Here is a 12,565-nt window from a genome sequence, read left to right on the forward strand (position 1 = left end):
GTGGTCGCAATTGGAGCGCAGAAACCGCTGGAATTTTGGCAGCAGACTGACTAGAAGGGAGCCTGTGAGTTACGGTAATTACAAATTACACACTATTTCAGGGTATAACTGCCACCACCTGTTACCATGGGAGAGTGGAGCCCACTGACTGGCTGAGTCTAGACCTGCAAATAAAAACGGTTAAACACACTCTATTCTGTATAGCTAGCGACAATAGTAGCGACTCTTCAGAGACCCGGGTTCAGTTTGTGCGGCTGAATAGCAGGGTAGCTGGATCAATAAAGGACGGTTAGCGTCGTTTATTAGAAAAACAACATAAATAATTAATATATACAGAAAATGATTAAAATCAACAATTATAGAAACATTAACCACTTTACCCCCAGCGGTACGGATTTCTCCGTCCCTTGTTCCACCCTGTTAACACCAAGGGACGGAGAAATCCGTACCTGACGCCGCTCCCGCTCGCTGGTCCGCGCGCCCCAGCGCTCGTGGACGCCGCCGCCCGCTCGCCTGGAGATCAATGAACGGGAAAATCCTTTCCCGTTCGTTGATCTCTGCCCCCCGCAATGATCAGCTGCTTCTACGAAAAGCAGCGATCATTGTTAGAAGAAAACAGTTTCCCAGCCTCCTAACCCTGCCTGCAAGCGTACTTCCTGTACGCTTGCAGGTCGCATATACAAAAAGTTACTGTGGCCATCTTGTTGCCAAATAGTAAAACTACAGACTAAAGCATTTTTTATATACAAATACATAACTTTTACACTAAAAATTAACTCATTACCTCCTACACTCCCCAATTTATTTATTTTTTTTGTAATTAAAAAAAAAAAAAAGACAATTAAAAAAAATACATAGTTACCTTAGGGACTGAATTTTTAAAATATTTATGTCAAGAGGGTATAACACAGTTACTTTATAAACTTTGGGCTTGTAATTAGGGATGGACGCAAAACTGAAAAAAATGCACGTTTATTTCCAAATAAAATATTAGCGCCAAACATTGTGATAGGGGCATAATTTAAACGGTTTTATAACCGGGACAAAAGGGAAAATAATTTTCATGGATTTTAATTACAGTAGCATGCATTATTTAAAAACTATAAAGGCAGAAAACTGAAAAATAATAAATTTTCCCCCACATTTTTTCCTATTTTCCCATTAAAACACATTTAGACTAAAATAATTCTTGGCATAATGTCCCACCTAAAGAAAGCCTAATTGGTGGCGAAAAGAACAAGATATAGTTCATTTCATTGTGATAAGTAATTATAAAGTTATAGACGAATGAATGGTAGGAGCGCTGAAAGGTGAAAATTGCTCTGGTGCTCAAGGGGTAAAACCCCTCAGTTGTGAAGTGGTTAATAGCCAGTATGAAAATAAAAAGGGAGAAAATACTTAGAGATCGTGGAAATATGACCTTCTGGGAAAACTCATAAAGTTTTTGGTTTCAGTTCAGTAGCAAAGTCCAAACAAACCAGGTCACAGCATGTCCTCAAGCTGGCAAAGATGTAATCCGGATAATGTTCAAAGTGGAGGACCCTGAGTTTGGGTCCTCTGCCATTCTTATGCCCCTGATCCAGTAGGAGGGAGTGAGGGCGGGAGCCACACACCCCCTTAGAATATGAGATGAGTCCTCCCATTGTCCTGGGGACCAGAAATCATATCTAACCATATATGGGCTCTATCTCACAGAACCGTACAGGTCAGGGCAGATTTACTAACATTTTCAGGTCCGTCCTGATTTACCCAGCACCCCGATACCAAACATGAAGGGTGGGACTCCTGTGGTATCATCGGGGCACTTTCGAACTGCCTAACTGGCAGCCTTTTCCTCAGAATGTTCTGAAACTTTTTCAGTACCAGCGCCAGGCCTGGCCCGGCATGCCTTGTGAGTTTGGATGGCCTGCCAGCCTGGCAACACAGGAAATATGACACATATAGCAGTTTATGGAATATTATATACATCTAGGTCATTTCTGGGTGAGTTGCTCTTTTGAAGCGGGGACAGCAGGCTACGTGTCAGCTCCCCTGCTGAGATTGGAGCTGGGGAGTCTGACTCTTCTCCACTAAATTGTTTCTGTCAACCTGTTTATCTGCCTTCATCTGATGGATGGGCCCTTAGCCCAGCTGGGTGAAGCTTCCTGCCAGTTGGTGAAAGGGGAAAAAACCTGCCTTTTAAAATAAGGAATATCATTTTCTAATCGCTTGCAATGGCTGCACAGATCCAACCATGAAGCGATCAGGAAATCGACTGTGAATTCTCCAAATCCACCTGCGTTTCTCACGGCTATTCTGTGACAGTATCCCCTTTTGATGTTGCATGTATAAAGCTGTCTTGTACCATCAGCCTGCAAGCATACAAGATTGTAAGCCCGACGAAGGCTGCAAAGCCGAAAGCTTGCTTATTCTTATTCTTTTTAGTTAGCCAATAAATGGTATCATCCAGATTTTTAAAACTTCTTACTTTTACTGATGGCTAACACGGTACAATACCCTACTGCTACAGTTTAAATATGTGTCTCTAGCAGTGGTAGTGCTGGGAACAAGGACCATTCTATTGGAAATACTTAGATGCCATGCTCATTACTCTAGCACTTATTGCCTGTACATAGACCCTTATACATATTTATGTGTCTCTGTTGCTGCACAGCGAAAGGAAAATTAAAAACACATTCATTGTGATTCTATATCTTTAGACATTTAGGAATTTGTGTTTATAGTTTGTGCCCGATTGGAATGTTTCCATAGGACTTTGCACAGATTCATTGCTTGTAGCATTGTGCTTAGGGGTGCATTTGAAAGTCTTACTTGCAGTGCTACACAACTGTAATCAGAGACAAGATATAAACATCCACACACAAGCAATGTGACCGCTAAACACTGTAAATCGCCATAAATAAAGTGCTGTTAAATCTAGAATCTGAGGATGAGCAAAACAACATTGTCAACCTTCAAAAATATCAAATATATTCAGAAGTAGCTAAGCATCATGGGAAGATTAGTATTGATTAATATTCCAGATAAATAAAACAACACTTGAAAAATCCCTCAACAAGCACTTCAAGGTCCTGAAAGTACTTGTTGCAGCGTTGGTTTTAATTACTGGAGTGCTTAAGTGGAGAAAATGAACAAAAGCAAGATCCATAACACCTTCTGCAATATCTCCATCAACATAATGCTCAATGCTTTTGTAACAAGTCACCAGGGCTGGGTGGGATTGGGAGGGAGGTGTGTAGGCAGTGATGACAATAATCTACTCTGGGCCCGATCCAATTCACTTTTTGTTATAAGTTTTCTCATAAGAGATCATTTTTCATCTTCTGTTTAAAAAAACTTCAGTACTCCGCAGCTTAAAAAAAAAAAAAAGTCCTAAAAAGTACTGTAAAATATTATTCGGAGTATTTTCTTGCTTGCTGGTGGCTTAAAACGCATTTTATTGATAAGACGTGAAAATACCACCCAGGAGAAAAAAAAAAAAACTTAGGAGAAAAAGTGAATTGGATCAGGCCCCATATTTCTTGTGGAGGCCTAATTATAGGTACACACCATACAATTTTCTGATAGATTAGATTTACCTGCCAGATAGATAATTTCCAACATGTTGGAAATGATCTATCTAACCCATCTATCTGCCTAGCAATTAGGCATTGTTCTACTCAGCAGGAGATAGCCAGAAGACAATGCACCAGAGATAATGACCATTCTCTAGAGAAAATAATCTAACGCTGGGTACACACTATGAGATTTTTTGGCCGATTTACTGTCAAATCGATTATTTCCAACATGTCCGATTTGCTTTCCGATTGATTACCAAGCATTTTCTGATCGATTTCTTATTGAAGTGAACAGAAATTGGTCGGAAGATGCTCGGAAATCGATCGGAACTTAAAACGGACATGTTGGAAATAATTGATCTGACAGTAAATCTTCCAGAAATTCTTATAGTGTGTACCCTAGCATTACAGAAAATCTAACAGAAAAATCTAACAGAAAATTGTATGGTGAAATCTTACAGAAAATTGTATGGTGTGTACTAGGCATTAGATAGATCTGTTCCTTAGAGAAACTTTAAAGAAGATCTGTATTAAAAAAATACCCCTGAGGTTACTCACCTCGGGAGGGGGAAGTCTCTGGATCCTATCGAGGCTTCCCCCATCCATTTCCATCCCACGGTGGCAGCGATCGAGCTCCCTGAACGGCAGGCATGTAAAGATTTACCTTCCCGGCTCCGGCGCGGATTGAAATAGTCGGAAATAGCCAATCCCAGTCGGGTCCACTCCACTGCGCAAGTCTCCTGTGCCTGCGCAGTAGAGCGGACCCTACTGAGATCGGCTATTTATGCCTATTTCCATGCGGAGAGCCACAACAGCGCCCCCGCTGGAACAGGGAAAGGTAAATATTGCACAGCCTGACAAATTGTCTGCTGTGCTTTCCGTGGGTCAGAGCGAGACTGCCGAGGGAAGGAAGAGGATGGGGGAAGCCTCAATAGGATCCAGAGGCTTCCCCCTACCAAGGTGAGTACCCCCCAGGGGTGTTTTTTTTTTTTTTTTTTTTTTTTGTACAGAGTCTCTTTAAAAGGAAATGTATTTATGTTTGGCCAAAATAAATATTTACTACAAGCTAAGTGGAACACATCCACTGTTTACTTTGGGCTAAAGAAGAATGTGCAGTGTGTCAAAAGGCATAACATTTTCTCTGCAATTAGTTAAAATGATAGCAAAAATGAGGATATGATTCTCACTACAAAACACATTCATGAAAAAATAATCTTGAAAACATCTTACCTTTCAATTAGCTGACAAGCTTCCACTTTGGTGTACTCTGTTTTATTAGGGTCAAGGTTGCTGTGGAACCATTTGAGCTTCTCACCTTGAAGAAATGATCAGTAAGAAAGGATGGAAAGATGTATTCAAACAAGAAACAGTGGTTCAAGATTTACACTGCACACAGGTGTGGGCCCGATACAATTCACCTTTTCTCCCAAGTCTGCCCCTAGATATTTTCATATCTTATAAATAAAATGCCTGTTAAAGTGTACCTGAGATGAGTACACTAAAAGATTGTTATACACACCCAGGGCTTCCTCCAGCCCCATAAGCACCCTTTGTTGTCCTCCTGAGTGCCTCCGTTCGCCTGGTATCAGTCCCAGTAATGTGACTAAGTCACGCCAGTCGGCTCTTCTGCACATGCACGGCCCCTCCGCGTATACACAGAAGAGCCCGAATGACGCAGCTGAGCTAGTTACCAGGACCGATACCAGGCGAACAGAGGCACTCGGGAGGACGGCGAGGGACGCATCGGGGCTCACAAGGCTGGAGCAAGCCCCAGGTGGGTATAAAATATTTTAATTTGTCCATCTCAGGCTTCCTTTAAGCCACCTGCAAGCAAGAAAATACTCAGAATAGTTTTAACAGTACTCTTTCACCTACTTTTTGGTACCTTTTCAATCGTAGAGTGCTGAAAAGTTATTTTAAACACATAAAAAAATAATCTCTTGAGGAAAAAAAGTGAATTAGATTGGGCCCATTGTCTCTTGAAGAACCCTCAGGGTTGCCGAAGCTCCTACTTCTAATTTGTATTCGTAGTAACAGAATCTGCTCATAGTGGCAAGTGTTGAAACAACAATAAAGACAGGGGGTGGGTGTTAGGAATGGAGAGATGTTTGAATGCCAGACACTGGTGTTCCCTGGTTTGTCCCCCTCCCCGTCTGTTGGGAGTGTTGCCGGGGCAGCCCTAGTGGGGAGAGAGACATCTATTGCTTCGTTCTTTGACTTCCCTTTCTGGGATTTTCATACTTTTCATCTTTTCTGTTTTTTCTTTCTCTTTTTCTCTTCTTCTTGTTTCCTTCCTATTTTTAGTATTCATGGTTCAGTAGGAGGAAGGTCAAAATCAGGTATTGTGGAAGGGATAGTAATAGAGGGGATGATAGTAACCTCATAGGTAGGAGGGGGGCTGAGGTTAGAGATATAAAAAGGTTATGGGAAGAAAAAAAGATTACAGAGTAGAAGTGAAGGTTGGTATATTGAAGGGACGATTATCCTCTCCTAAACGCGCAATCTATCCCTCCTTAAAAGTTAAGACTGATATGGTGTATAAGGGGGAAAAGAGATAGGGGGGGGGGGGCAGAATAAGGGAAAAGGAATATACATCAGAGCTTACATGTTCAGCATCAATAAAGGAAGGAATTTTCTGTCTCTTATTATGTCTTTATAATGTATGGAAAATGGAAATAAATAAAGAATATTAAAAACAAGACGGGGAATATTAGCACCATGAGTTGTTACCGAGTTTCAGAGCTGTCTCATGGTATTACAAATACCTGCCAACTTACTATATCAGATATATACAAGCCTTTGAGAAAAAGTGTGCTTAGTTAATTGCCCTAGTACACCTTCTTGGATTTCTAAGATTTCCAAGAAGGGACTAAGCCATTTTCACATTACATTCTGCTGTTCTAGAGAAATTCCCCTAAAAAAGATGAAGTCAATCAGCTTGGGGTCCATATAGAAAACATTATTTGCCAGGTAGCCCGATGCTTCCCAACTAGTGAATAGCTCTCGTTGCCTACAGGTGCCCTTTAACAATACAATTACCCGGAAAAATCAATTGTATGATTCAACTGCAGTGATCAATCTGAAACGATAGTTCAGGCCCACTAACAGAAGTAAAACTGATGACTAATGCGATCACATTAACTATTTCAGCCCACGGGTATTTTTCACCTCATGGACAAGAGGAATTTTCACATTTCAGCAATCCTCCCTTTCATTCCCCAATAACTTTATCACTACTTATCACAACAAAATGATCTATACCTTGTTTTTCCGCCAGCAATTAGGCTTTCTTTGGGTGGTACATTATGCTGAGAAAAATTTTATTATACATGCATTATAATGGGAATAAGAAGAAAAAAATGGAAAAAAATAATTATTTCTCAGTTTTCAGGCATTATAGTTTTAAAATAATACATGCTACCCTAATTAAAATTAACACATTTTATTTGCCATTTGTCCCAGTAATTGTGACGTTAAAATTATATCCCTAGTATAATGTATGAGAGACAATAATATCCGCACACGTGCCTCATAAGTGTGTGCCAAGGCAGTCAATATATACACATTAGAAACCGAAAAAACACAGCCCTTAGAAATACGGCACCACACCAAAAATATGCAAATTATACAATAGTTTATTCATAATTACACACCACTATGATTCATAAAATCAATTAAAACTGTAGGCACCAATCCAGTATTGCATCTATATTCATAATTCATCAATCTTTTAATTCATATATTGCTTAAATATTAGATATAATGATAGCCATCAGGACGCTCAGCATCTGAGCTATCCTGGGCTAAGAACCCGGGTTCTGTATAGGGCTAAAGTAAAGTGCATATACGTGCAAACAACCATATACTATAACACATGTATCAAAAATATGTACAACATTTAAATCTCATAATCAAAAAAACACAGTGATCAATAATTAATAATAAGTGAGAACAGACGTGATAAAAAATGACCCCATAGAGATAAGATAGTCATATACTTAGCCGGACCAAGGGTAGAAAAGAGACTGGATAAAATCCTCCTACAAAAGGAAGCAAGATGGATCTACTATCTAAATACAAAGGTACCTATGGGTCTTAATGAGAAGATCGATTTCTCTGGCTTTTTATAGGGGTTTAATGTAATATAAAATACATACTAATATCTTTTCTGTCGTTTCAGAGTTGTTTCATGCTCCCTTCATGGTTTGATGTAAATTGTCAATTTATCACTTTTTCATTCAATTTCTGGGGACTACCATATGAACCATGGACGTTTCAAAATTTATGTATGGACTATGGGATCACCTTATGGACCTACATTGATTCCTATGCGACGCGTTTTTTGTCATTTTGCGCCGCTGTTCATCGTTGAAATATCTCAATTTAAAAACTGGGACTGCTTGCTTTTTCTCCCCTTGCTCATGATGGACTAGTTCTGAATTATGTGTTATGATCATGTTATGATAATAGATTGGGTAGTATTATTATTGTTTGCTAAATTGTATTGTTGTATTGAATCATGCTAAAAGGTGCCTTGATGCATCTAATATGAACGAGTTCAGACGTGATTGATAGTGCTCTTGTGCTATATATGCGTAGCTTTATGCATATAGATATACATGTGTCATGTATTGTGGGCTAAAATAAATAAATAAATACATTTTTCCTAATATGACAGTGATTATTATTTTGCCATCTTAGTATCCCATATTTACCTTATCCGCGTGATCCAGCGAGGCATCATCTGCGCAGCTTCCTGGAGCAGTAGTATACTTACTTCCTTATTTGCACTCCAGCGTGGCTCCGGATTCTTCCGCATACGCATGACTTTGCATGAGTCAATGCTGACGTTGGGAGATGCGTAGACGTCACTTCCGCTTACGTCATCTCCGCCCTACACTACTTAACATGGCGCACTTGCGCCGTTGGAATACACGCATTCCCCCACGCTCTCTGAAAAAGCGGCGTGACGGCCGCGATACCGGTGGAGTTGTCCACCGAGGGTTTTCCTTTTGGCACCTTATTATTATTATTATTTATTGGATTTATAAAGCGCAACATTTTACGCAGCGCTCCAGTCTCTTTTCTACCCTTGGTCCGGCTAAGTATATGGCTATCTTATCTCTATGGGGTTATTTTTTATCACTTCTGTTCTCACTCATTATTAATTATTGTTCGCTGTGTTTTTTGATTATGAGATTTAAATGTTGTACATATTTTTGATACATGTGTTATAGTATATGGTTGTTTGCACGTATATGCACTTTACTTTAGCCCTATACAGAACCCGGGTTCTTAGCCCAGGATAGCTCAGATGCTGAGCGTCCTGATGGCTATCATTATATCTAATATTTAAGCAATATATAAATTAAAAGATTGATGAATTATGAATATAGATGCAATACTGGATTGGTGCCTACAGTTTTAATTGATTTTATGAATTATAGTGGTGTATAATTATGAATAAACTATTGTATAATTTGCATATTTTTTGGTGTGGTGCCGTATTTCTAAGGGCTGTGTTTTTTCGGTTTCTAAGTAGTATAATGTATGGTGACAATATTTTATTTGGAAATAAAGGTGCATTTTTTCAGTTTTACATCCATCACAAATTTTTAGCCCATAATTTAACCAATTGAGCCTAACTGGACAAAAAATTTTGTCCAGTTAGGCTGCGCGCACTCCCGCCGCCGGCCGTTAGCCCAGCGATCAATGAAAGGGATTATAGATCCCTTTCATTGATCGGACATCTCCCGGAGAAAAGCCGACAGCGTCTCTTCAGACGCTGCGACTTTTCTGAGCTAAAAAAGTTCCTGGTCTTCTTTCTTCTTCCTGGGAGCGAGATCGATCGCTCCCAGGACTTTTTGACTGTGGCCATCTTGTGGCCAAATAGTAAAACTACACCACAAACCACATTTTATTAAATAAATACAGGTTTAAACATTTAACCACTTGAGGACCACAGTCTTTCTACCCTTTAAGGACCAGAGCCTTTTTTTCCATTCAGACCACTGCAGCTTTCACGGTTTATTGCTCGGTCATACAACCTACTATCTAAATGAATTTTACCTCCTTTTCTTGTCACTAATACAGCTTTATTTTGGTGCTATTTGATTGCTGCTGTGATTTTTAGTTTTTATTATATTCATCAAAAAAGACATGAATTTTGTCCAAAAAATGATTTTTTTTTAACTGTCTGTGCTGACATTTTTTAAATAAAGTAAAATTTCTATGTACATTTTTGCCCAAAATTTATTCTGCTACATGTCTTTGATAAAAAAAAAAATCCACTTAGTGTATATTTATTGGTTTGGGTAAAAGTTATAGCGTTTACAAACTATGGTGCCAAAAGTGAATTTTTCCATTTTGAAGCATCTCTGACTTTTCTGATCACCTGTCAGGTTTCATGAGGTGCTAAAATTCCAGGATAGTATAACTACCCCCCAAATGACCCCATTTTGGAAAGAAGACATCCCAAAGTATTCACTGAGAAGCATGGTGAGTTCATAGAAGATTTTATTTTTTTGTCACAAGTAAGCGGAAAATGACACTTTGAAACAAAAATAAAACAAACAAAAAAAAAAATGTTTCCATTTCTGCTAACTTGTGACAAAAAAAAAAAAAAGGAATCTGCAACGGACTCACCATGCCCCTCTCTGAATGCCTTGAAGTGTCTACTTTCCAAAATGGGGTCATTTGTGGGGTGTGTTTACTGTCCTGTCATTTTGGGGGGTGCTAAATTGTAAGCACCCCTGTAAAGCCTCCAGGTGCTCATAGGACGTTGGGCCCCTTAGCGCACCTAGGCTGTAAAAAGGGGTTGCACATGTGGTATTGGCGTACTCAGGAGAAGTAGTATAATGTGTTTTGGGGTGTACACATACCCATGCTGGGTGGGAGAAATATCTCTGTAAATGACAATTGTTTGATTTTTTTTACACACAATTGTCCATTTACAGAGAGATTTCTCCCACCCAGCATGGGCATGTGTAAAAATACACCCCAAAACACATTATACTACTTCTCCTGAGTACGGCGATACCACATGTTTAACATTTTTTTGTAGCCTAGGTGCGCTAAGGGGCCCAACGTCCTATGAGTACCTTTAGGATTTCACAGGTCATTTTGAGGCATTTGGTTTCTAGACTACTCCTCACGCTTTAGGGCCCCTAAAGTGCCAGGGCAGCACTTTAGGGGCCCTAAAGTTTGAGGAGTAGTCTAGAACAAGTTCCACAAGTTAGCGGAAATTGATTTTTATTGTTTTGTTTTGTTTTTTTCACAAAGTGTCATTTTCCACTAACTTGTGACAAAAAAAATAAAATCTTCTATGAACTCATCATGCACCTAACGGAATACCTTGGGGTGTCTTCTTTCTAAAATGGGGTCACTTGGGAGGGTTCCTATACTGCCCTGGCATTTTAGGGGCCCAAAACCGTGAGGAGTAGTCTGGAAACCAAATGCCTCAAAATGCCTGTTTAGGGGTATAAGCATCTGCAAATTTTGATGACAGGTGGTCTATGAGGGGCCGAATTTTCTGGAACCAGTCATAAGCAGGGTGACCTCTTAGATGACAGGTTGTATTGGCACTGAAGTGCAGGAAGCGCAGGATGTTCTCAAATCGTGACCTGGACATGGCAGCAGAGAACATGTGATGTATTGGATGTGTAGACCAATAAGACCGCAATACATTCTCTTTGACTAGACCCATGTTAAGGAGAAGGCCCCAAAAAATGTTACGTTCGGAAACGGAGTGGTTTCCACCGAAAAGGCTGGGCATGGTAGCTTCTTGGATTGGCGGTTGCGTATTGTGTGGCATAACGGTTGGTCTCAGAATAAAAACATTCTGTCACTGTGGTGGGGCGGGTGAGGGTTTGGCCGGGTGATCAGAAGCCCGCAGGGGGCAGATTAGGGCCTGACCTGATGGATAGGAGTGCTATGGGTGACTGATGATGATTGATGATGATGAGGAGGTGATTGATGGTGTCTCAGGGGGTGATTAAATGGGAGAATAGATGCAATCAATGCACTGGTGAGGTGATCAGAAGGGGGTCTGAGGGGGATCTGAGGGTTTGGCCGAGTGATCAGGAACCGACACGGGGCAAATTAGGGCCTGATCTGATGGGTAGGTGTGCTAGGGGGTGACAGGAGGTGATTGATGGGTGTCTCAATGTGTGATTAGAGGGGGGAATAGATGCAAGCAATGCACTGGGGAGGTGATTCTCGGGGGGGGCGATCTGAGGGCGATCCGAGGGTGTGGGCGGGTGATTGGGTGCCCGCAAAGGGGCAGATGAGGGTCTAATCTGATGGGTATGATGGGTAGCAGTGAAAGGGGGTTATTGATGGGTGATTAGAGGGGAGAACAGATGTAAATAATGCACTGGAAAGGTGTTCAGGCGAGGTCTGAGGGTGATCTGAGGGTGTGGGCGGGTGTTTGGGTGCCCGCAAGGGGCAGTTTAGGGTCTGATCTGATGGGTAGCAGTGACAGGTGGTGACGGGGTGATTGATAGGTGATCAGGGTGTGAATAGAGGGGAGAATAGATGCAAGAAAGGCACTGGTGAGGTGATCAGGGCTGGGGTCTGAGGGCGTTCTGAGGGTGTGGGCAGGTGATTGGGTGCCCGCAAGGGGCAGATTAGGGCCTGATCTGATGGGTAGCTGTGACAGGTGGTGATGGGGTGATTGATGGGTGATGTAAACAATGCACTTCCGAGGCGATCTGAGGGCAGTCTGTGAGCGATCTGAGGGTGCGGGCAGGTAATCAGGTGCCCGCAAGGGGAAGGTTAGGGTCTGATCTGATGCGTGTTAGTGACAGGGGGTGATTGACAGGTGATCAGTGCGCGATTACAGGGAAGAATAGATGTATACAGTACACAGGGGGGGGGGATCTGGGGAGGATCTGAGGGTGGGGGGGTGATCAGGAGCCCCCGGGGGCAGTTTAGGTCCTAACCTAAAAAATAGCGTTGACACATAGTGACAGGGAGTGATTGAAGGGTGATTAGAGGGGAGAACAGAT

At 41.2% G+C, this 12,565-nt stretch overlaps 1 protein-coding gene across 1 annotated transcript in view; it reads right to left on the reverse strand.

The window, feature by feature from the left end:
- Positions 1-12,565, reverse strand: part of TMA16 (translation machinery associated 16 homolog) — a 142,739-nt gene that overhangs the window by 28,417 nt on the left and 101,757 nt on the right. Inside the window, exon 4 of the mRNA XM_068269398.1 lies at positions 4,788-4,872. Within this exon, the coding sequence (XP_068125499.1) occupies positions 4,788-4,872 (85 nt within the window). The remainder of the gene's footprint in view (positions 1-4,787; positions 4,873-12,565) is intronic.

Source organism: Hyperolius riggenbachi, chromosome 1 (genome assembly GCF_040937935.1).
Source record: "Hyperolius riggenbachi isolate aHypRig1 chromosome 1, aHypRig1.pri, whole genome shotgun sequence".
Classification (NCBI taxonomy): Eukaryota; Metazoa; Chordata; class Amphibia; order Anura; family Hyperoliidae; genus Hyperolius; species Hyperolius riggenbachi.